Source organism: Festucalex cinctus, chromosome 5, assembly GCF_051991245.1.
Source record: "Festucalex cinctus isolate MCC-2025b chromosome 5, RoL_Fcin_1.0, whole genome shotgun sequence".
NCBI classification, from domain to species: Eukaryota; Metazoa; Chordata; class Actinopteri; order Syngnathiformes; family Syngnathidae; genus Festucalex; species Festucalex cinctus.
Window position 1 is genome coordinate 24,559,863 of NC_135415.1, and position 25,273 is coordinate 24,585,135.

General features: G+C 43.4%; 1 protein-coding gene across 2 annotated transcripts in view; it reads left to right on the plus strand.

Annotated features, from left to right (window-relative positions):
• Nucleotides 1–25,017, plus strand: part of LOC144019225 (transducin-like enhancer protein 1) — a 26,941-nt gene extending 1,924 nt beyond the window's left edge. The window contains exons 2-21 of one of the 2 annotated variants that reach the window (XM_077522150.1): nucleotides 35–94; nucleotides 217–317; nucleotides 2,439–2,502; nucleotides 4,460–4,504; nucleotides 8,349–8,411; nucleotides 8,498–8,602; nucleotides 12,594–12,810; nucleotides 13,335–13,351; nucleotides 16,614–16,727; nucleotides 16,889–16,942; nucleotides 17,153–17,302; nucleotides 17,381–17,519; nucleotides 18,427–18,629; nucleotides 19,849–19,925; nucleotides 20,049–20,298; nucleotides 21,418–21,665; nucleotides 21,854–22,001; nucleotides 22,074–22,224; nucleotides 23,244–23,320; nucleotides 23,505–25,017. In XM_077522150.1, the coding sequence (XP_077378276.1) occupies nucleotides 35–94; nucleotides 217–317; nucleotides 2,439–2,502; nucleotides 4,460–4,504; nucleotides 8,349–8,411; nucleotides 8,498–8,602; nucleotides 12,594–12,810; nucleotides 13,335–13,351; nucleotides 16,614–16,727; nucleotides 16,889–16,942; nucleotides 17,153–17,302; nucleotides 17,381–17,519; nucleotides 18,427–18,629; nucleotides 19,849–19,925; nucleotides 20,049–20,298; nucleotides 21,418–21,665; nucleotides 21,854–22,001; nucleotides 22,074–22,224; nucleotides 23,244–23,320; nucleotides 23,505–23,612 (2,391 nt within the window). In that variant the 3' untranslated portion in view covers nucleotides 23,613–25,017. The remainder of the gene's footprint in view (nucleotides 1–34; nucleotides 95–216; nucleotides 318–2,438; nucleotides 2,503–4,459; nucleotides 4,505–8,348; nucleotides 8,412–8,497; nucleotides 8,603–12,593; nucleotides 12,811–13,334; nucleotides 13,352–16,613; nucleotides 16,728–16,888; nucleotides 16,943–17,152; nucleotides 17,303–17,380; nucleotides 17,520–18,426; nucleotides 18,630–19,848; nucleotides 19,926–20,048; nucleotides 20,299–21,417; nucleotides 21,666–21,853; nucleotides 22,002–22,073; nucleotides 22,225–23,243; nucleotides 23,321–23,504) is intronic. The other variant, XM_077522151.1, reaches the window with a different exon arrangement.
• Nucleotides 25,018–25,273: the final 256 nt, after the last annotated feature.

Consider the following 25,273-nt stretch of genomic DNA (forward strand, 5'->3'; position numbering starts at 1 on the left):
GAGGCTGTTCCTCTGAGGTTTTATTTGTCTTTAGAATTTCACGGCGGACCGCATCAATTGCTCTCGCAGGCCGTTTATGGCCCATGTGACTCAGGTTTGTTACCCTTGCCTTAGCGTTCAAAACAAAATGGTTATTAGTGCGAGTCTGGACTGGATCCCGTGCACGCTGAGGTCCGCAGCATGGAGTTAATAATAATATTTGTGTGTTTCTATTAGACGCCTCACCAGGCTCCGGGTCAGCCCTTCAAGTTCACCATCCCAGAATCCCTGGACCGCATCAAGGAGGAATTCCAGTTCCTCCAGGCCCAGTATCACAGGTAGACACTCGTGGCTCAACGAAAACTCTTAAAGGTGTATTTTAAATACATATGGTTTATTTTAACAATAAAATATCAATTTGTATACTAATCATAATTACAATAAATTAACCATGTTTTAATTAAAAAAATAAATATATTCAGTATGAAAATATTTTTTTATTTTTTATTTGCAATCATTTATTGTTATTTAATAAGATAAATTCCATAGAAAACTATCAATGAAATGTAATATATAATATTTTAATGATCAAATTTTAGCGAAAAACCAGCTCCTGATCATGTAACTGCTCAGTAGGCGCCAGGTGGAACAAAAGGAAACAGGCTGCATATGGCCCGCGGGTCATACTTTGCTCACATTTGGTCACAAAGCTATTCCCAGTCACGCCTGTTAGCATAACAAACTGGCCTCAGACTCATCCATAAACACGGATCGGGTTCACAAGAGCGTTTCCGTTTTTTTTTTTTTTTTTTTTCTTTCCTGACGCTGCGGTAGGTCCAAGCCGCGGTGATGGCTGGCGTGTGGGCTTTTGTAAATCACCCCTTATTTTCACCCGCGACACGTGTGTGTCTTTTGCGTTAATGTATTTGTGTTGCGGTGGTTTCGATAGGTGAGACGCGCTGATGTGCAAACGCATACAAACAGCCTACAGGCGAACACGCCGCGGTTGTCACGGCTCAACAGGAAGAGTCATGTTTGCCATTTCAACGCAAGATGCAAAGCTTCTCCCAGCAACTTGCGGGTTCTTTAATCAGGGAGTAAAAAAAAAAAAGAAGGTGAGATTAGACATTTGCATTCTTTGCTCATCTTATTATGTATTGTCGGGGAAAACCTTTAGAGGAGCCGCAAATTGCTTGTTTATTTTGCGAGGACTTCTTTTTAATCCAACAGATGGATTTTGAGGCTGCAGACACAACCGCACATCTGTAAATGATCAAAATAAGACAATTATACAATGCAATCTCCAAGGCTATTCCATAATAGTTGTTGTTGTTCACATAGGAAATAATATATAGTAAATTGAATTTAACTCGTCCCAGGCTCAAATGATCTTTATTACCTGTACAGGAGTCCCTCGGTGTACCAACAGGACATCTCAGTGTTACAAATGGCATGCAATTAACTAGTTTGCACATTGACACGAGAATTTGCCATTAAGGCATGTTTGGTTACTGCCGTAATTAATGTTTTTCATTTGAATGTTTTATATTCTTGGCCTCATTTTTTTTTTCAGACTAATATTGACTGCAATTATGATTTATCATAAATTAATAATATATTACAGCATAATTTGACTAGCACTACAAATTTTGGTTATGTCAACAAAAAGTAACGACAAAAAATTGGTCTCATGGTAACAAAAGAAAACATGCAAAAATGTCAAAAACCTTACAAACGTGACAAAAATCTCACAAAACTGACCACAAATTGAGAAAAATATGGATAAAAATGTACAAAAATCTGTGGCTTGAGGCAAAACTAAAACTAACTGATAGAATGTAACAGGTTCGGAGGGTTAGGAGGCACACATGCTTAAAATGTCCCACATTACGCCACTGCAAAAGCCTACTGAGTCATTTCATTAGGTGCCCAATAAAGTAGAAGACTTGAGACCTACTTCAAACTAAAATAAAGCAAGTTAAACTCCTCACTCTTTGAAGATGCCAGACAGATGGATAATAGACAATAACAATGTGTCATTTGTTGGCAAACATCTCTGGCCATTAGCCACTGTGCTTTCAGCTACATGCTGCCAGCCAGACCCTTGACTGGTTGACAGTAAAGCTCCATTTCAAGTTCTGTGGTTATTGTCACACTTGTTTGCCGTACCTGGTACTGTTCTGTGGTGGTATGACAAAAATCCAAAGAAGAACCACAACACATTTGCAGACAATCCTTTAATTGCTGACCGAGCTAAAGTCTCACTTGTCACATAATAGGGCTGAATGCTTAGGTTTGTTGAAATACTTCCTGAAAACTTTGGTGGGACAACAAACCAAATGATACGACTTGCGAGGTTCACACTATTATAAAAGCAGTGTTACATTTGCACATTAATCCTGTCGTAAAATCTCAAGGCGCCTTTCTCTGTGACAACCTGTGACTTTTGTGTGTTTCAGTCTCAAACTGGAGTGTGAGAAGCTGGCTGGTGAAAAGACGGAGATGCAGAGACACTATGTCATGGTGAGATCCATTTGCACTCTTGTTTTTTTTTTTGTTCTCCAGCATAAGGGCTCTTGAGAAAGGTGGCTTGTCCTCATCAGCCCTCTGTGTTCTGATATGACCGATTGTCATCTCGCCTCAAGCGACAATTCCATTTATGCGTGTTGACACAAAATAAGAGGAAGCTGTCATTTTAAAGTCTTTCTCAGATCACTACTAGTTATTAAAGGAGACCTATCATGCAGTTTTTCTGCACAATCGGAAACAGTTCCCAGGTGTCCTAATAACAGCCAAAGAATCAGGAATTATAGAGAACTTTACACATTATAATTAGTGTTGTTCCGATACTGGTATCGGCAGAGGCGCCGATACTGCATTAAAACAGTGGTATCGGTATCGGTGACTACTCACAAGTAACATGCCGATACCATTAATTCCAACGCTAGTACAGGATTTTGGATGCAGCATCTTGTGTCTTGCTCGTGCATGACATTTACTGATATGTGACATGATCACTGCATGCCGATCTAAGATATCCTATTGGCCCTTGAATGCTCTCAACCAATGGCAGGATAGCTTTTCCATGTTGAGGAAAAAAAAACTTAGGTATCGGTATGGTATCAGTATCGGCCGATACTGCAAAGCTGGGTATTGGGGGCCAAAAAAACCGTATCGGAACAACACTAATTATAATGACTGGGAGTAGAGCTAGGGCGTGGTGAGTTAGTTGGCTACTGTTTTAATGAGTCACTCTAAATACACCAGTGCGAGCTGCGAAGCACACGTGGGTGTCTACAAGGTAGCATGGAATGTATTTTCTTTAACACATTCACTGCCAGGCCAGCAAAAATGCATTTCATCATTTGACGTCTTTTTCCGTCAAAGGCAGTGAATGAGTTAATGGAAGCATCACTTCATCACCAAACACCCTAATAACGCTTGTCAATTATTGTGAGGACCCGTGTATGTGCAGACACGGCCCAGGCTTACTACGTCAACAACTTGACGAGCAATCCAGAGGAGCTCTGGAGTGGCAGAGAAGTATGTTAGAATAATACAGGATATGTATGATGGGAAGCAGAACAGTGGTGAGGTGTGCTGTAGGTGTGACAGAGGAGTGTAAGTTGTTGGTAGGAACGTATCAGGGATCAGTTCTAAGCCCTTCCTCTTTGCAGTTGATGACAGGTGAGCGTAGACTGCAATCCTCATGGACCATCATGTTTGCAGATGACATTAAAGTGATCTGCAGTGAAAGCGGGGATCAGGTGGAGGAACAGTTACAAAGGTTGGAGTCATGTGCTGAAAAGCAGAAGAATGAAAAGTAGTGAGTGAGACAAAATATATGTGGGTGAGTGAGAGTGGCGGCAGAGGACGATGAAGGGGAATGTTTATGACAGAGTTGAGGTGATGTAATGGCCGCTCAACCTGCATGTTTATGTTTTCCGTTTTCACAGACCGCCGTTTTCAGCTTTTGCATTGAAAGAGTGACTCTGTTGTTATCAACAACTTTGAGAGCTTTTGTCTGGCTCCAAATACAGCACAGATTTGATCCATTTCCAGTTCAGAGGTCATATGTAATGATCCCCTGTTTGCATGCATCTTTTCACTGAAGTCTTTGTCTGGCAGTTGCAGTCAGTTCTGAGTCCTTTTCTGGATAGACAGTAAAAATTGGATCGACTGCATAAAGACAGTGTTTGTACTCTGGGCTCCACTTTAGTTCACATTTAGAATGGCAAACACTGATCTGAGTTGTGCTTTCACATGGGTTGTGTTTCTGGGAAGCACCTTATCACTGTGACACAGTAAACAAACAATGGAGGGCATCCGGCATTTTGTCAAAAGCAACAGCTTTGTTCAGAAAAGGAAAGTTTTGTGTTATTTTTATATATTTACGAGAAACTTTTACTACTTTAATTTGCATTATAGGTAAGGAGAGTCAAATTTGTAATGCAACCATTGTGTTTTCTGTCCTTTGCAGTACTACGAGATGTCGTATGGCCTCAACATCGAAATGCACAAACAGGTATAGTTGTGTATATTGTATTTTGTGTGTGTGCGCACCCCTTACTCTTACATTATATGTGTGTGTCTGTGTGTGTGCGTGTGCACGTGTGTTTATCCGTGATCGATGGAGCTCTGTCTCCAATTCCCCGGTTAGGGTCGGCCGGCTGAGCCCGGAGGCAGGATGAATGGCTCTGTAGATTGATTGGTGCTGTCTAGGGGAGCGGCCTGCTTTATTACATTAGAGGGGAGGGGCTGTGGGAAGGGGGGGAGCTGAAGAATCGATCATCAGCCGAGTTAGAGAAAGGCAGCACCAATTTTTTCCAAGGCAAAGAAGTGTGCTTTGACGCAAACCTTGAGAAGGCAGACATGCCAAATGGGACCCTTGCGGATATTTGTGTGCCGCCAAAAAAAGCGACGAGGCAAATGAACGCACAAACAAAAGGCTTAATGGTTCAGTACGCTGACACAATCACAAGGAGGGGAACATTTTTGCGTACACGCGGTTCCCCCAGCGGAGTATTGCGAAGCTGGCGGCGTTTAGCAGTAATTACCCTGGCTATCGATCAGTCACACCTGAGGAAATTGGAGGCGGATTGGCCGGGGCTGCTTCACTGAAGAGTCTCACCTCTCCTCCTCCCTCTTCCGTATCTTTCTTGAGGGCTTTTCTCCTGTTTTTTAACCCCAACTTCTTCCCGGGTCCGCATTTTGTGCCTGTGAAGCTCCTGTTCCTTCTTTGTGAGGAGATTCATTTCCTCCTATTACACACGTACACACACACACACAGCTCCAGGGGAGGTCATTAGTTTGGGGCTTTAGTTGTCGGAGCAACAGGCTTCTGTAGGCGGGCGGCGTGGGGGATACAGACTAACAAACTGCCCCCTGCTGTGTATCAACGTGTGTGTGTTGTTTGGTGCTGTATCACTCCGATTATTTATGTGTGCGTGCGTGTGTAACAGGATGTCTGTTCATAGTTAGTGTATTATGATGCCTCACTGGTCAAACTTCTTTCAGATCGGTTGGAGATTAAAGTATTTTGTTCCAATCAGATCAGCACGGAGGCCTCGTTGTTGGCGTCACAGTCGAGATGATGCGCGTCTGAATCTCGTTTTGTACTCTCTTGTGGAGTTTGGCATGTTCTCCCCATGCTTGCGTGGGCTTCTCTGGATACTCCGACTTTCTTCCTCATCCCAAAAAATATGTTACAGTCACAGAAGATACCAACTAGTCTAGTGAATAACAGAACCAGCCAGACTTCCTGTGACTTTACAGTCACGCTGCACATGTTTCCTCCTGCGCAAATATCCGTTTACATGAGGGAATGCAGGTAACCCGGTTTGTTTGATCCTCATTAAGTTAAGATGCCCTGATAGTCTTTGGTGAGACTATTCTCAGACGGCCTAATCAGGGGAGCTGTGATACGAGGCTAATTATAGGCGCGCAGCACGGGTTTCTGAGAATGGCCGTGCAGGTATAGTCAGCCTAAAATTAGCTCCTTCTGAGCTTTCAAGACGCGCTGCCAATTAGCCGTAAGACTGATTTACAGCATGCCGAGGTCAGCAGCTTGCAAGCTGTTGTTGGGTGGGGGGGCTGGGTTGTGGGTCTATGTTGTTTATGGCCTCTTTCACACAGAGTCTTCAAAACTGCGGCATTAGAACCCAAACAGTGACACAACCCAGCGAAGGCGGGATATTGACGTTAACTGTGCGTTTTCGCACAGTTAGCGTGGCATCCCGCAATCAGATAACAATCAGGTGTGACAAAGTACTTGTTGGATAGCATCAACACCTCCGATTTTGGCGTGACTGAATCCCCTGACACACAGAAAAACAACGCTTTTGTATGCTTTGTAAAAGGGGGCTCTGATACTACCGTGAAGTTGGAACTTTTCAAGTCGACGTTGCCTTTCCCATTTTGTGGCGGTGTCAATCAAACAGAACAGCTCTCGCTTAAAATTGTAGAAAAGGCTCGGCTAAACTGGCGTGTGTTCACTTTGTCTGGCCATTGTAAATGCAAAACCTGCAAGTATATGAACCACCCAGACGACTTCATGTTCTGTTCATTGATGTTTTCCCAGCTGCTAACCACATGAAGAAAGCAGTTGCATGCAAGCCTGTAATTGTCTTTCATCTTGCATTTCATTAATTGTCAATTATTTACCATCATCAAGTGCATGATGTAGTTCATAGTTAATTGACTCACCTGTGTTCATTACCTCTGCCTCCCTTCTCATTTAATTACCCTGTCTATTGGCTCATATGTTTGACCCACCCCCTCGTCTCCACCTCTTAAAAAAAAACAACAACTCCAGTTCAGTTACACATACTAGTTCAGAGGTTGTCCCAACAAGGCTTGCACTTTATTTAGCTCGCCCAAATGCATAATTGGCTGAACGGCGTCGGGTTTAGGGCTTTGGCGAGCCGATATGCGTGTCCTTGTGAGCTCAGCGGTGTTATCACACCCAAATAAGCTCCAACAACACACAAAATGGACTTGAGGTTTTACATTGGTGGCTTTACGGTTTTTGTTGCTGTAAGCACGTCTGCCTAAGTAAAAAATGTCTGTGTTAGGCTCATCCAAGACTAGTTGTTCATCGGTGTAAATGTGAGCGTGAATGGTTATTTGTCCAAATATGCCAGCTGTGATTGACTTGCCTCTCTTGGCCAAAGTTAGCTGGGAAAGTCACCAGCTCAGCTGTGACACTGACTAGCTAACTGATGGTTTATTGCATGCAGGAAAACATATCAACATAGTTTTGTGTCCTAGAGTAACTATTGGCAAAAAAAAACAAACACTGCAAATCCAAGGGCCTCCTCGCTTCTTTTCTGCCGTCACGATAAGAACGACCAACGTAAACTAGTTGTGTTATGCTTTGTTTGTACTATTGGAGTTGACTTAAACATGCAAATGATGGTTGATGTGCTTTAGCTCTGGACGCAACATTTATTGTGCTCCAAAGGTTCACAGTCTTCTCCATGTTGAATTGGCTCTCAGTTTCCTCTCAAACAGGCACACATGGAGAAGAGAATCCAGGAAATTCTTGTTCTCGTCCATTGATTGGCCTGTGTTGTTTTGAATAAAATTACCCGCGACTATAGTTGTGCGATTTTGGTACTGTACAGCGGAAACGTTGCATGAGCTTACAGCTTTTGTGTGTGCGTCTACTTGCGTGTAGCGATGATCCATCGCGGTGTGTCACGGCCCAACAATTCCCTCTTCACCCCGACCTCCTTCATATCGCTTTGATTGGATGACGTGTAATACGAGCCCACTTATCTGATTCGACGCTGCTAAGGGGATATCTGCTTTCAGACGATTGTAGCCACCTCCGGGTGAAGGAGCGGGGGGAGAGGATCAGGGCGGATGTGTTGGCATGGATACTCGGGGCCCAGCAAATAAAGTTAGGAGCTGATGAGATTATGTTTAAGTGCTGTTAGCGAACTGGGGGGGACAAGAGCAGAATGGATGGAGGGAAGCAAGAGAAAGCGAGCGAGAAACCCGAGCCGCCTCCTGACGATTGGACAGAAAAGCACTTGGGTTTGTGTGCTTTCGCCACCTTGAAGTTGCTACTGTACGTGGATGTTGTTTCAAAGAAATCTCACAAAGCAATTTTTCAGTTTCAAGAAATCCACAGGTGCTTTTGTATGACTTTAAATTAGTAGTTCAGTTCAGAATATAATGCTATTCTAATTTCTTGAAATTATGAATTTGAATAGATCAAGTAAAGCTTGACGTGTCTCGAGTTAGCTAAACGCTACCAGTGTTTGATGTGAAAGAATCCCTCATGTTATGCTGCTTCATTTGTTGTTAGCTACAAATCCTGATTATGTTATTAAATTCTTGTTGCGCCTCTTCCTTTCCCGCAGACCGAGATCGCCAAGAGACTCAACACCATCTGCGCACAAGTCATCCCCTTCCTGTCGCAGGAGGTAAGCACGCCTCCCCTGCCTCTTTATCTTTGTCTACACGTCTCTTGGAGGTAAACATTGTTTGCGTGCGTACATCTGTTTTGCAGCATCAGCAGCAGGTGGTTCAAGCGGTGGAGCGGGCCAAGCAGGTGACCATGGCCGAGCTCAATGCTGTCATCGGGGTGCGGGGACTGCCCGGCCTTCCACCTACGGTGCGTTGACGTTTTATTGCTAACTTGTATACATCTGGATGCATCTCTTTGTACACCCATTCAATTGAAACTATTTATTAGTGTCATCAGGGGAAAAATCAAAATATGTTAATCTTTAGTTAACCCCACAATGGAGAATTTTACAATGGGCGAATTAATACATTATAAAAAAAAGAAAAATCTCTTAATGTTTTGATTTCCTGTTCCCATCCAGTATTGTATTGATGAGATCAGTGCTGCCTGGAGATAGTTGCTGTAGTCAACTTCCAATAGCTGTTATTGTTTAGACAGCACTCATTTTTTTGGGATGGCATTATTAATCAAAAATCACCAAGACATTTAATTGACCATCTTCAAAATGTTGTTACTCAACAATCATTAACAGTCTTCGAGACACTGTTAACTGCCAGTCCTTAAAGATATGAATCAGACGTAAATCCACAATCTGACATATTGTGATTCTACAACAGGGATCACCAACTCTCAAGTCCTCGGGGTGTCCGTATCCTTCATGTTTTAGATGTTTCCTTCACATCTAATTCAAATGTTCAGCTCATCAGCAAGCTCTGCACAAGACTAATGATCCTGATCATTTGAATCAGGTGTATTGAAGGATAAAAAACATGCAGGATACTAGCCCTAGTTAACCGGAGTTGGTGAGCCCTGTCTACAATCTTGAGACATAATTGACAATTTCAATACATTATTGATTGTCAATCTTAAAGACATTATTAACTCATTCGCTCCCAGCCATTTGATGAAATCCCGTTCGCTCCCGGCTGTTTTACTGGATTTGGACGGATTTTGCAAGACCCACAGAATATTGTGTTCTATTGCTATAAAAACATGGAACCTATCAAAAGAAAGATTAAAGTCTCTTCTTTCAATAGGAAAAAACAATTATAAATTATAAAAATTATATTTCTATGTTTCCGTTTTGCAGCAATTAGCATTAGAATATAGCAAAGTATAATCCATTTTCACAAATCTATTTAGAATTGTGAGTAATTGAGCTTTTATTTTTTTCAACATGGCCCTGGTTGAGCTCCTTTGCTCTGCTGCCACCTGCTGGCCGTTTGTGCAATAACTGCCATTTCTGCAACTGTTCTTTGCAGTTAAGAGGCTGCATTAAAGCCTTCTGTATGCTCTAGCATAAAAAAACCACAAAAAAAACCCATATAATTATGTCTTTGGGACAGTTAGAACATAAAAAACATATTTATATGTTTTTGGGAGCAAATGAGTTAATCAATATTCATAGACAATCAACAATATTTGAGATGACGTTAATTGACATTTGTCGAAACATTGCTGATATTATGAATCAACCATCTTAAAATACATCAACAATCTTCAAGACATTAACCAACAATTCCACATTCATGGCTACTAACTTATGCCCATCATTAGGTTTATTTTTTATTTTATTTTTTTTGAAGGGGGTAGTGGAAATTGCACGGATTCTGCAAAAATGCTGCTTCAGTCGTAACACAAGACCCACAGTTTTACAGCTTCCCGCAGTGAGATAATTAGATGCACAGTGCAAGCATCGTCATGACGTATCAAATGCTCGGGGGCGATTGCTTTCAACACAACAGAGTGTTGGGCGTTAAACTTCACACCCCCTATCCCATCATTTCAGGGTATCTTTACTGTCAGCGAATTGTGGTAAAGTGACAGGTCCTCCAAGCTTTAGCTCAACAAAGCTTGTCTTCTGACACTTGGGTACATGTGTTGGCTTGTTGGACTGTTCAATGTATGAGTAGCGAATGACTGGAGGTGAAATGAGAGGTGTAGAGTTCGGTTGGGCAGTTGCTCCTTGAGTCTTAATTGCAGTATTTTGGTGTTTGTAAAAAGGGGGGGGGGGTCACGGTTTTGCCCCCCTGCTCTCCCTTCTTCCCCTTCTCTCGTCTCCCACGCCAGCCTGTCATTCACCCCGTTTGTGAGTTAAATGTGTGTAATGAAGCGTGTTGGCCCTGCCTCCCCCTTAACCCCTCCCCCTCACGTACACACGCACATCAAGAGAGACACACATACGTGCATATGCTCACGCTAACATCCCATGACAAACCGCAATCCGCCAATACTTCCCCACCATTTGCCCCATCAGGGGTCCGATTTGTTTGCCTGCGTCACTGTGTTTTTGCATCTGCGTATGTGCGTGTGTTTGTGAAAACAACAGGGTGGTGGTGGGGGGGGGGGGGGGGGGGGGGCGTTAGATGTGTGCATGCCTTGTTTATCAAGACTCGCTGTGTGTGTGGACGTTTGGCTGATCAAGTGTGACGTGCGTGTGTGCGCGCGCTAGTGTCGGGTTGTTTGGCAGTCTCTGCATACTTGTGTGTGTGTGTGTGTGTGTGTGTGTGGGTGGGGGAGGGATGGGGATGCTAAAAGACCATTTAGTTGTGGACAGGAGAGGGACAGCGGTGGTAGTGGCGATGCTGGGTGGGAGGGTAGTTTAGTCAATTAGGTGAGATAAAAGTCGGTTTGACCTTCAGCTCTCCTTCCACCCCCACCGAGCCACCTCCTGTGTCGTCCCTGAATTCCCCCAGCCCCAAAGCCTTTATACCCTTCCTCCTCCTCCTCCCCGCGGCGAATCAGTGAGCTTGGATTCTCGCGGCTACTGTCTGAGGAGGCAATAATGATGTTTTGGAACACAAAGGAATTTCACGCTCAGACGAGCGCCTGATTTGGTGTGAAAGAGAGAGCGGCGCTGCCAGCCAAACTCTTCTCCTTCACTCCCCCCCCCCTTCCACCATCACTCCCTCACAAGACCTGACAGTGTAAGCAGCAGCTGCGACCCCCCCCACCACCCCTCCGCCCCCGCCGCCCCGCTTCACCACCACCTCCATCATTCCTTCCTTGCCCCCACCGCATCCTCCAGCTCGGAGACTCTGATCCCAGCTGTCAGTATTGTTTAGTGTTTGACCCCAGAGAGAGGAGGAGGAGGAGGAGGATGGGGGTTGATGGAGAAGGAAGGGGGGGGGGGGGGGGGTGTTGTAGAGGATGTGTTCACCTCCTTGTCGACTGCAGCAGCTTGTTGAGATGCTGTGAGTCCAGACGCACAAGAAACTGTACCATCTGTTCGGGGCTCTAAAGGGTTGTTGATTAGGTTACACAGTCCCATTGATTTTTTTACCTACTGGTCATCCAGTGATACCTGAGATTTTATTGTCAGGTTGGGCAATGAAAACCATGCAGGTCGTTCTTCTCCTTTTTATTACGACATGTATTTAACGAATACGGGCGGCTGCACTGTGTTATAGCGGTTAACACGCCTTGCCTCACAGTTCTAGGTTTGTGCCACGACACTTGGCTCCGTCCTTCCTGTGTGGAGTTTGCACATTTATCGTTTTCTGTGTAAAAGATATTAGCGTGGAGGGGGGGGTGTATCTCAACTTGGCAATTTCCCACTCTTGGAGATCATATCAGAGCCTGTGTGAAGTATAACACCCTAACACTTGTATCTCTTGTTCTTTTGAGTGAAAAGTGACAAGTATTTAATATATCACACCAGACCATTATCTGCTTGTCGGATGCTGTGTCGCTGGGTGAAAGTTCCCACACTTGCAGCAATAACAACTTTAATGTGTTCTGTGTATAATTGGGTCAGTTTTTTTTTTTTTTTTTTCATTTTAGGGCAACGTGTGTAAAAGAGGCTTTTTTTTCAGTTGAACAAAAGTAAATCACAATTACAAGAACTTCATTGTTTGAAGCCAAATTTCTATGACGTAATGTTTTGAGCTGATAACTGCCAATGAAGTTTTTATTTCCCTCAAACAAAGCTGATTGATGTCATGCAGATCAATATCATCTGGCAGTATTTGCTATTGGCCTAATGAATTACACAGATTACTGATACAATATAAATGTAGTGCTTTAACTTGCAAACTTGTTTTGCCATCACCAGCTGCTGGCTTGGCATAGTGCTGAATGATTCTGAAAAATAATCTCCTCTCGCATCACTATGTTCTCTGTCCGTCTCTGCCAACAGCAGCATCTATCTCACAACCACAGCGGTGCCCCTGTGCCCCTTACACCTCACCCCGCTGGCCTGCACCCCTCTCAGCTAGGCGGTTCGGCCAGCCTGCTGGCGCTCTCGGGAGCACTCGGCGCCGTGCCTCCACATCTTGCGGGGAAAGACGGTGCGGATAAAAAGCCACACCTTTCCGGACCTGACTCACACCCCGGAGGACCCGAGCACTTGAGAGGTCTTACTTGAGTTTTCCTTAACTTGACTCATTCACTGCCTTTGACAAGTATACTTGTCAATTGTATTTTTTAGAGCGGTGCTAAATGGGGGCGAATCTGATTATGCTCCACTGTAAATATCAAACTTGGAAACAACTTTACTGATGCCCAACCACCGGTAGATGACATCATTGCCCCATTTTATACGAAATAAACACAGTTTCAGAGTCCATGGGAGAAATGGCTGTATTTTGGCAAACCTACATTTTTCTGCTGTCAATTATAAAAGAATGGGACTGGGGAAAAAAGTAGGGAGTCTGTTCTGTCATTTGGTAGATTCGGTTTATATATAATTATTGAATGTAATATCACGTGAGTATTAAAAATTTAAAAATTTTCTAAAATGGCTGGCAGTGAATGAGTTTTAATATGCGTAGATTATTTGGAAATATTACATTTTTTTTTTTTTTTTCCACTGTTGTTGATCATTATCGTGTTTTCTCTCTCATTTTATTCCATGACATCACATTTACGGCCACAACAGATCGGGAACCTGGCACAGTAAGTAGATTTGCTCACAGTTATTAAAAAACAAAAACAAAAAATCAGCAACCAGTGTAATTCGAAAATCAGTTCCCTTGTCGCTTAATTAGTTTTATATTTTTTTTTTCTGTCAAAATATACAAAGGATAAACAACAACCATGCATGTGGTGTCTCCCTTTCACAACTGCAGCTTTGCTTACCTTGTGCTTCTGTGAAGTCTTGGTGCTACATGTAAATGGTAACAAACAGTTTCAGAAATAAGCAGCTCATAAAAATATTTCAACAAAAATACCTCGGTTGTTTACTGTCACATTTGATGGGTGGACATGGACTCGAGAGATCCAACCGATTACAAACACAATTCCAGATGTCCCCTTTACGAGTGGAAACGGGAACTTTATTGCATTCTAGCTTGAAGTGCACCTGTTGCTCTGTAAGGTTTTAACTTCCTCCTCCCCATTTTTTTCTGCTCATGGGATCAGTGAAGCTCGCCTCACCGTGACATTAAGCATGCCGATGCCTCGTAATTGTTTTAACCGTGCGTTCACACCTAACCGGCATCTGTGGCTTTGCTTGACTGCCAAACTGTTTGTGTGTATGCGTGTACGTGTGCGTACACGTGTGGGCGTTTATGTGTTCTCTTGGGGAATGGGGGGAGCTTTGCTTGCTTGCTTGCTTGCTTGCTTAGTTCTGCCCTGGAGCCACTCTGAACTCCTTTTTCTGCCAAATGAGCCTTTTAGCATGCTCTCTTTCTCTTTCACTCTTTCTCTCTCGTTCTCTCTCGCTCTCTCTCATTCGCTCGAACACACACTCACACACACTCCTCCAGCCCAGCCTAGCCTGCATTGTTGTGCCTATTTAACACCTCAGTGAGCAGATTACCCCCCGCCTCATAACCTCCCCCCCCCCCTCCCCTCCCACTGCCCCTGATCCCGTGCTTAAAGACTCTCATTGTGTTTAATATCGCCACCCCGAGAGGGGAGGGCTCGGGGAAGGGGACGGGTGAAGGTGCAGCAGTCATATGACACTTGAGCGTGCATGTGTGCGTGCGTGCATGTGTCATGCTAAAGGAAAATAGGGGAAAGGGAGGGGGGGTTGCTTATGTTTTGTGGGTCAGCGCTCAGCCCACTAAAACTCTGTTATAAAGGTGTAGGCGGGGCATGAGCGGGATTGGGGGTGGAGGCACTATTGGGGGGCTTTGGTAGAATGCAGATTTTCTGCCCGTCACCCCCCTCCCCTAGTCTCTCGTCACTCTTTTTTTTCTTTTTTTTTTTTTCTTTTCTCATCCACACACTCACACACACCCTTCCTCCATCTTCCCTGTCCTCTGATCTCCTCATCCACTCCCCCCATTTTTTTTTCTCACCCCCTCCCTTTCCTCTTCCTCTTTCATTTATCCCCCACCCCCGCACCTCGGCCCTCTCTGTCAGCGCTCCCACCCCGCTGCTTGATGTGTGCACGCGCATGTGTGTTTGTGTATGCTGGATGCACATTTCATTGACAAGCTGAGACCATAATGGACTCGACATGAAGCTTTAATCCATTAACAATAGGAGCCGTTGGTCAGGAGGCAGTGCGGGGGGGAGGTGGGGGGGTTGCCTTTGTGTGTGTATGTGTGCTTTGGGGGACACACAAGCGTTATGCAAGCAGTACACACATAGGCTTTCACAGTCAATTACACATTGCGCACACACATCTCTACACACACACACAGCTCGGAGAGGCAGCGTGGTTAGATTTTAAGAGCCACTTAATATAATCATCAACTTCAGAGGTGTGTGTCTGTGTGTGTGGCCGCTTAATTCGCGCTCCTGTGAGCTCTTAACCTATTTGCTAATAAGTCCGCTCTGTTTTTCTAACCTGCTCCACACACGAGCAGAGTGGCTGTCATTAGTCGGAAAGTGCGGTCTAGTGCGACGTGTTCCCACCAGATTATAGTTGGAAATCATACAAAAAAGTGGCACACAACTGGACAGGTTTATAGCATCCCGCTGTGACCATTAAATGGCAAGTCCTGCTGAAAAACATAACACATATAGGGGAGTAATTTACCGTTAAAACAGAAGTTTTTTGTCATTAGTTTTGCGGTTTTTGGGGTGACTCGCAAAAGTTATTTTCTCTGCACGGTTGTAATTTAGCTCAATACAGCTGCTCTTTGTTGACACTTCCATTGGTGAAAACAGGTCCAATTTAGTGAAATAAGGCACACCTGCTATATAGGCATGGATTTATAAGCATCATAGTAACCTCCTAACTACCAGCAATTCAAATTTGTCCTCTGTAGTGGACATTTTTAAACCTGAATATCTACCAACCAGTGCATATGATTAAATTAACTCCTTTTGTGCTCCACAGAGGACATTCAGAGCTTTCCAATATTGATACCAAATGTGTAGGGGTGGGGCTTTGCTACCTTTGATTGCATCATAAAAGAAAATGGCTTGCACTTTTTTAGGGAAGAGGAAAAGTAGGTGTATAACACTTTTTATTGAACAAATTTAGGCTTTAAATTTTGTTAGCATGTTTTCTATAAGACTCGTAAGAACACATTAAAGTATTTAACTGAATTTGAGCCTTGCATTTAAGTTTTAAAAAATGTCCTCTGCAGTGGACACATCATAGCTTAAAACCCGATCAGAATGCTTTTGATTTAACACCTCAAAATGGATCTCAGAAAATTTAATAAATACTGAACATGACGTTGATGATTTAAACAGGATCAGAACAGATGAAAACAGTTCGCTCCTGGGATTGGCAAAAACTGCAAATAAGATGCGTCATTGTCCACACGGAACTTCTAGTATTAAATTTACAGTCGTATTCTTGTACAGGGCGTCCTCGGTTTATGATGGAACTCTCATTTGTACGTACAGCAAGTCGGAATGCGACGTATGTAGTCTTATCAATAACCAATACTGAATCTGTTGTAAATTTAAAGTCTTACTAAATATTTGTATGAAGAACATTTGTAGGTTGTAAATATTATCCAAAACAGTACATAAAAAGTATGGTGGTGCGTCATCCTCAACAGTACCTGTTCAATGTATGAATACTATGTCTCATTGTTGGTGGGATATTTAGGGTTATACAGTCCGGTGATGACAGCAAATGGGCGAGTCAAAAGCCCTCGATAAAATGTCTGTAAATGCCAAAACGACGTGATTCGAGATTAGTCGACTTCAACCGTTTAACACTGATGCAGCAGAGTACTAAAGTTGACTCTTCAACGAATCCTTTCAACTGTACTGTGTTCGCCTCCGTTCTGTCTCCATCACGCAGAGTAACTCGCTGCTGCCCGAAAGCCTCCGCAACTCAGACAAGCGACGGAGCGGACCCGACTTTTCAAACGACAACAAGAAGCGCAAAGTGGAGGACAAGGACTCGAGCCACTACGTAAGACACACTTGTCGTTCAGTGGAACCCAGTGACGCTTGTGTTTTGTTACATTACTTCCACACCGTCATGAAAAACAAATGCTTTATTCGCACTTGAATATTCATGAGATTCCCTTTGGGTGGTTTGATGAAGCGCTAATGGATTGTTTGTCCTTGCAGGATAGTGACGGAGAGAAAAGTGATGACAATTTAGTGGTGGATGTCTCAAATGAGGTCAGTTCATTTGTACCACTCCTTTTAATCATTTTTTTTTTTTTTAAGTAGATTTATGCAAAACTTTATTACAAGTCTGTGGAGACATGGCCCTCGCTTGATTGACATTCATTACAGCTCACGTGGGAATCTTCCTTGAATGCTAACAGGTTTATTACAGGAATTCTGCTCGCCGGTAATTAATTATACGGATGGTTATCTCTCGGGCAGGAGCAACCCTCGCCTCGCGGCACGCCACTCCCCTCCCCGAGAGAGAACGGCTTGGATAAAGCACGCCTCCTCAAGAAGGACCCCTGCAGTCCCGCTTCGACCGCATCGTCGGCGAGCTCCTCCTCCCTCAAATCCAAAGAGATGGCAATGGTTCGGATCTTGTTGTGATTTCTTTTTGTCACAACCCGTGAAGGTTAACATAACATTTGTGTTTTGTCTGTGTGGCAGCGAGACAAAGCAGGCACACCCGGGCTCAAGTCAAGCACACCCACGCCAAGAGGAGATTCCACCCCAGGGCCGAGTTCCACACCTGGTATCCGACCCAGCCTGTCAAAACCCCCCTCCATGGAAATCCCGCACCCACCTAGTACGTCTCTCCTTTGAACAAAGCTATGACTCAAAGTGTCTGTGAATATTCAAAGGGATACTTGACTCATTGAGACATTCTTAACAGTAAGAAGATATTTTGTCTATAATTAAAGGGATACTTTACTTATTTAGCCATTTTTGGCAGTCAAACATTTAATATTTTGCCTATAATTCATTTGATACTTTCATTATTTTTCACATACAATTAGTACCTTTAAAAACACATTTTGCAACTTGCTGTCGACTGAAAATGACATCACAAGACTTCAGGTAGCCAATCGCAGCTCAGCTAGTGAATGTCACATGACCAAACCTAGACAACAGGTGAGCTGTGATTGGTTATCTGAGCAATTCTGATGTCAAGTTGTTGCGCAACTACAGATGGTATTACCAAAGTCATCTGTCTCAAACTCAACTAAATCCCTAATGTGCTATAGAAAATGGATTGATGGAATTAGTCTCACCTACTAAATCCCTAAAAGATGCATGTTGATTAAATAAATACACAAAATAAAAACGACCTCCATGTAGAATTAATTTACTGATTCCTCATCGTTTTGCACGTTTTCATGTCATTAGCAGGATGTTCTGCCTCATTAGGCACAAACACTAGTAGATCATGTGATCATAATGGACCCAATACAGTAGGCGCTCATTAATATTAGTTAGTTGAAATCGCTCACTAATTGCTTCAGGTTGAAGGTTAAGGTATTCAATCAGCATGTATGTGATGAATAATTATTGAGCTTGTTCCTCCCTGCTGATATAATATCAAGGGAACCTGACAGCAGCCTACCCTACAATTCTCTCACATTACTGTACAAGGGCATTTGACCTGAAATAGGCCGCGGCTCGAATTTCACGGCTCTTATATCAGACTATCAGCGCTCTTTGTCTCCTCTCAGCTGCAGGTCTCAGAACTCCTCTGGCGGTGCCCGGCCCGTACCCGGGGGCGTTCAGCATGTTGCCCCACGCCGCAGGGATGAACGGCGAGCTGGCTGGGGCGGCCACCGCTGCTGCCTACGCTGCCGGCCTGCACAACATTTCGCCTCAGATGAGCGCCGCCGCCGCCGCCGCTGCGGTGGCGGCATATGGCCGCTCGCCAATGGTGAGAAGGACCGTTGTGGTTAGCTGAGGTTTACTGGGAGTCCCGGATTTACTAACCTGGCAATAGCCAGATGGATATGCTACGCAACATCCATCTGGTACCTCTCCACAGTAATTTATTTGTGAAAAGGCGGGACATTCTGTACAATAATTCGAGCTGATTGGACGATGCAATGATTACAGTACAGAAAAAAAGTTTGGACACACCATTCAGTACATTGCTTTATTTTCATGACACGTGGAGTAGTTGTGTATTTAACAAAAAAAGGGGGAAAATGATAAAATAAACGCATAAATAAATAGCCACCGTTTTCTCTCATTAGTTTTTTTGTTTTTGCACATTCTTGGCAGTCTCTCAATGAGCTTCAAAAGGTAGTCACCTGAAAGGGTTTTCCAACAGTCTTTAAGGAGTTCCCAGAGGGATAAATGCTAAGAGCATGCAAAAAAAGTAACCAGAGCAAAGGATAGATATTTTGAAGAATCTTTAATATAAAACACGTTTTCAGTTATTTCACCTTTTTGTTGTTGTTGTTGTTGTTGTTGTTAAGTACATAACTCCACATCATTTCTTACATAGTTTTGATGCCTTCAGTGAAAATCTATTGCATTGAAAGCGTGTCCAAACTTTTGGCCTCTACTGTACATGTTCCTTCACCAGCGTCAAACTCAAATATGGACACAACATAATGTGCTGTAGTTAGTCCCTAACCTACTTTCATTAACTTTTAACATGGTGAAGTGATTGTAGAATTACCAAAAAAAAAAAAAAAAAGTTATCTTTTGCTAACCGGCAACGTATTTTGACTCGCATACGAATTTGCGACTCCGTGTATTTGTTCAGTCAGTATGTGGGAGGGTTATTTTCCAACGAGCTCATCACTCATTGCCGTATTTGCATAGCGTTCATTACACTGTTTAAATTGGTTCAGTCAAGTGGCGCCTGCGTTTGAGCAACAGTTTGCCCTAACTCTGCTTGTGTGTACTCAGCAGCTGTTTGTGTGTCAAGTCGGGTGATGCGTGTGTGTATTGGGAAGGTAGTGACAGCTTTTAGTCTGTGTTTACAGACTCTTAAACTTGTCATTCATTTTCAGATTGTGTGCGGTTGTTTGCTTTGTGCTCGATAGACTTAATGCACTGTTATGTACCCAAATGTTGTCCGTGCCTGTGTATGTGTATGTTTGCATTGTGCTCACAAAGTGTCTGCGGTGTCTCTCATCAAGGTCGGCTTTGATCCGCACCCTCACATGCGGGTTCCTGGAATGCCTCCCAGTCTGACAGGAATCCCCGGTGGCAAGCCGTAAGTGACTTTGCAGAAACTTGTTTGTTTAATTAGTTCACAACATAAAAGGTTATTGAACACATCCCTGCTCTTAAGCAATAATCAACGTTGCGCCTCTTTTTGCTGTGTTTTGTTCCCTAGCGCCTATTCCTTCCATGTTGCGGCCGATGGTCAGATGCAGCCAGTCCCCTTCCCCCCCGATGCCCTGGTGGGCCCCGGCATCCCTCGCCACGCCCGCCAGATCAACACGCTCAACCACGGCGAGGTGGTCTGCGCCGTCACCATCAGTAACCCCACGCGGCACGTCTACACGGGCGGGAAGGGCTGCGTCAAGGTGTGGGACATCAGTCACCCCGGCAACAAGAGCCCCGTGTCACAGCTCGACTGTTTGGTGAGGAAGGAATACTTTATTGGTTAACTGAAGCCAGGCTGACTGTTAGCTTATCTGGGCATGACAATGTGTTTGCAAGCTGTTCTGCTTGTCATTTTTATCGTGGTGAATGACTCGGGAGGCACCTTATACAAACACACATCACAACCAGTTGCTCCTCTATTTGTTTCTGGCAAACAGCTGACGGAAAAATGGAAAATTTGGCTCAATTGTCCGTATCCTTAAGCGGACGAGCTGCTGGGACACGGAAGTTGTTTACTTTTTAAAGAATGACATGATGTCAGTTACGCTAATTTGAGCTCCATCCACACTATCGCAATTTTGCAAATCCCTCCAGGCTGTTTCTCGATATAATCCTGGCATGGAAGCAAGTATTCAGATCATTAAGAAAGTGGAAACTATTAGTCGGTTAAAATGAAGTCAATTATATTTTTATATTTGATTTTGATGGTATGATAAAATATTGCAGTATCACGATATTAAAATTACAGCCTCCATAAAGACGTTTTTTGTTTTTGTTTTTTGTTTTTTTTTCCTTAATATTTGGGTAAATAAAAAGTTTTTTTTCCCCAATTAATACAATTGCTTTTATTTTTAAGCAAAAATATGTGTACCATTTTGGGTTGAATTGAGAATAAATGAATAAATAAATACATGCTAACATTCTTTTTCTGTTTTACTTTTTAGTAAGTGACATTGTCCCATTACTGTTAAGCTATTTTTAGAACATACCGATGGGCTACTCGTGTTGTCCTTGGGGCTAACTAGTACCCGCTGGCACCTAAGCACATTAAAAAAAACAAAGCATTGGCAATGGGATTCGTGTTTGCACTGTGGCTCCTCCTTGCATAACTGCTCACCCCTGATCGTCAGGAGGAAGAAAAAAGATTGAAGGCAGCTGTTTACTCAACTCTGCAAGGAGCCAATCATATCTTGTTTAGGATTCCCCTTTAAAAAAAAAAAAAAAAAACAAGTAAAAGAAGAGCTCATAACTGTGACAGCCAGAATTATTGGTTAATAAAATATTGACTTTTTAAAATGGCTGCATAAATGCATAAACTATCACGTCAAATTTGTAATCAGCACCATGCCTACACTGCTTATTCATCCGCCCCACAGAACCGGGACAACTACATCCGCTCCTGCCGCCTCCTACCCGACGGCCGCACGCTGATCGTGGGCGGCGAGGCCAGCACGCTGTCCATCTGGGACCTGGCCACGCCCACTCCCAGGATCAAGGCCGAGCTCACGTCGTCTGCGCCGGCGTGCTACGCTCTGGCCATCAGCCCGGATTCCAAAGTGTGCTTCTCGTGCTGCAGCGACGGCAATATCGCCGTGTGGGACTTGCACAATCAGACGCTGGTTCGGTAAGACCACACACGCGTACGCATTGCATCATTGGTTTATGGCATACACTGTGGTGTGTGTGTGTATAGTGTGATCCAATAGCTAGAACGGGGTGCCAAATTCATATTAGCTCAAGGGGCCGCGTGGAGAAAAATATATTGCCAAATTGGCCGGATCGGTAAAATAATGATAAATACGCACCCCACAGGCAGTTCCAGGGCCACACAGACGGAGCCAGCTGTATTGACATTTCCAACGATGGCACCAAGCTGTGGACCGGAGGCCTGGACAACACCGTCCGGTCGTGGGATCTGCGAGAGGGACGTCAACTGCAACAGCACGACTTCACGTCGCAGGTGCGCGCTCGGCCCGGAGCCGCCAGCGCGAACCCGAAAACCTTCATACATTAGTCTCCCTTATCCATCCAGATCTTCTCTCTTGGCTACTGTCCGACTGGAGAGTGGCTGGCCGTGGGGATGGAGAGCAGCAACGTGGAGGTCCTCCACGTGACCAAGCCGGACAAATACCAGCTGCATCTCCATGAGAGCTGCGTGCTCTCCTTGCAGTTCGCCTATTGCGGTAAGACTCAAGCACAGTTTGATGGTAAAAGGACATATTTTTATTTTTTTGTTTGGTCTCTGTGCGGTCTGGTACCGAACCACAGCCTGGTGCTTTATAGTTCAGCTTTTCGTGGCCTTTATTGAGCCAAGGCACATACTGTATTATCTGTTTGAACCATTCACGTAATGTACCAAAAACTACTGTAAATATTGTGAGATATTATTATCTTATTGCAGTTTACTTGCAAATGTACTGAAACTTTTACTCGGTGTGAAATCTCAACTTACAGTTACCCAGCATAATTGGTTTCCAAATGGTATCAGGCGGCGATACAGGTTAATTATACCTTCCGCTATAAGCACTATATAAGCAAGCACTATACATTGCTGGTAAAGACAGATGAAAAAAGATGCATTAGTCAAAAGAAAGCAATATTTTCTGAATATTATACTGATGAACCTTACTGTTTGAAAGCGCTATATAAATAACTTGACTTGACTTGACATGACTTTTTGGTGGGCCTAAAAAAAAAACACAAGTATGTTTATCCTGGGGGAAAAGTTTGTAGTAGCATAAAAGAAGAAGAAGAAAAAAGATTTGCATCCACCACCAGTTCAGTGCTCAGCTTCGAAATTTGTAAGCATGATTGCCCAAGTCATTTTTGAACGTTTTTGGGAAAACAAGAAAAATCACAAGAATTCAACAACAACAAAAAAAGAGTCTGGTTGTCTCGATTCAACCTTGAGTGGGTTGCCATGACCTGGATGACTGAGAATCTACAGTAGACATTAAAAAATTAATAAATAAATAAATAAATACATTTCTAGCAAGCCCAGTGCTATAATTTTTTATTCATAACGTGACAGTAAGTTAAAAATAACTAAGCCAATTCCTATGCTATTAAGCTAACAAAACACTTTTTAAGTAAACATTGTAGCTATTATAGTAAATCTGACTTCTCTGTTAAATAACATGTATTTATGAACATAAAATATCAAACACTTAGCATTGATTGGCTGTCCATTATTGTCGTGCAGGTAAATGGTTCGTCAGCACCGGGAAGGACAACTTGCTCAACGCATGGAGGACTCCGTATGGCGCCAGCATATTCCAGGTATGCACTTTGTACTTAATGTACCTGAGCTAAAAAAAAAAAAAAAAGCGCGAAATGTGACCACAGATTTCATATCGCTCATTACATGTGACATGCAGCTACATGGCGCCACTAAATCGACAGCTTTTCATCTCACTTTCTTGAATTCCTCAAACTCTGTTTGTATTTTTCCGTCCCCCTGCAGTCGAAAGAATCGTCCTCGGTGCTCAGCTGTGACATATCTGTGGACGACAAGTACATCGTCACCGGTTCGGGGGACAAGAAGGCCACTGTCTATGAGGTCATCTACTAACACGCCGATGAAAGGCTCGTCTGTACCGTCCATTTTTAGAGCTTGAAATCGCGTACTCCCCCCTTCTTTGTCACGACTTGGAAAAAGAGACAGACAGACGCGTTTCGCGCGCGGTTTAGAAGGAAGCCGGACCAAGGCAGATGTTACTGGAAGGCCGGAACGCCGCCCTTTATTCTCTTAACGGGCGATGGGACCATGCATTTTTTAAATAAAACGGAGTCAACACTGAAGCTGACGAGCTCCGCTGGAAAACGCCGAGCGATGACAGAGTAGACGAAAAGGAGGACATGAGCCGTGAAGAATCTCGGAGGCGGAGAATGCTGTGCTCAGAGCCTGTTGCCTCTTTGCCCTCCGACCCTCCGCTCGCCGCTCGGAGACGCCCACGCCATCTCACCGTGGCCTCTGCTGTCCTTACAGCGAGTCCACCTACACACGCAAGCGAATCCATTCCTGCCATCAGTTGTCCTGAGGCACACGCAACATATTACCATCTAATAGCAGGGTGGTGGGAGACCTTATTCCAATTTCTATAAAGGGCCACACTAAATTCATGAAAAAGTTTAATGGAACAAAAAATACTGATGAGCATTTGTGAGGGAAAATATTTAAGTTGGGCAACAAAATGGAGTAGTTAACGTTTGTCTCACAGTCGAGAGGTTTCTCGGTTCGAATCTCCGGGTGCTCCTAAATTATGAAAGTTAGTTAATTGAAGACTAAATTGTCCATAGGTGTGAACGTTTGTTGTGTGTACCCCACCCATGGATGGATGAATAGGTTTGGAGGCTTTTTCAAAAGATTCCCTACCACTGATCTTATACTCAATTAAAGAATTAAAAGATAGAAAACCAAATAAGAGTCATGAACAGACACTTTATTTATACAGGACCTTAGCTAAACCTCTTTACAAAAAAACAAGGTCCCCCCCCCCCGTCGGGTTATAGGCGTCTAAATCCGATTCATTCACAGTCTCTGAATATTGTGAACTTTTGTTTCCAAGCCGCCTGCCATAGTGACAACTCATTTGCTTCAAGATGCCATTAATCAGTAAGTCTTAATGATCAATAGATGATCAATTATGCCCATCCCGAATCTGGATGGACGCGGATCAAACTGCATCCCGACACAAACAATAGCAAGCATCGGTGTTGCTTATATTTGTGCGTCATTTAAAGTCACAATAATTCCTTACCGTGTGCTTATGTTGTTATTTTTAAATCTATTTTTGTCCGTTGAATGTTTGTAAAAATGTATATATGTCTTTTTGTTTTCTTATGGGACATTGTTTAGATATAACAAAGTGTTTTTTGTACATCTTTTACATGGAAAAAAAATGCTGAAGAAAAAGTAAATGGTCTTAACTGCTAATCTGAAAAGTTTAGATAATAAATGGTGTTTTTGTAATTGACGTAGTCTTTGTGGACTTTTGTTGGCAACGGCAAAATCTTTTTTTCTGCTCTCGAATAGAATACAGGACAGTTTTGGTTTAGCAAACATAATTGTATAGTAAAGGGAATAGCATCCGTTGTTGCTGTTCTCATACTTAAAGGCCCAGTCTGACGGTTTCACTCAGGAAAATGCACTTTTTAAATACAGGATTTAAACAAACAAACAAACAAACAAACTACTTCTCAATTTACAGATCGACAAAATCACCACCAGAC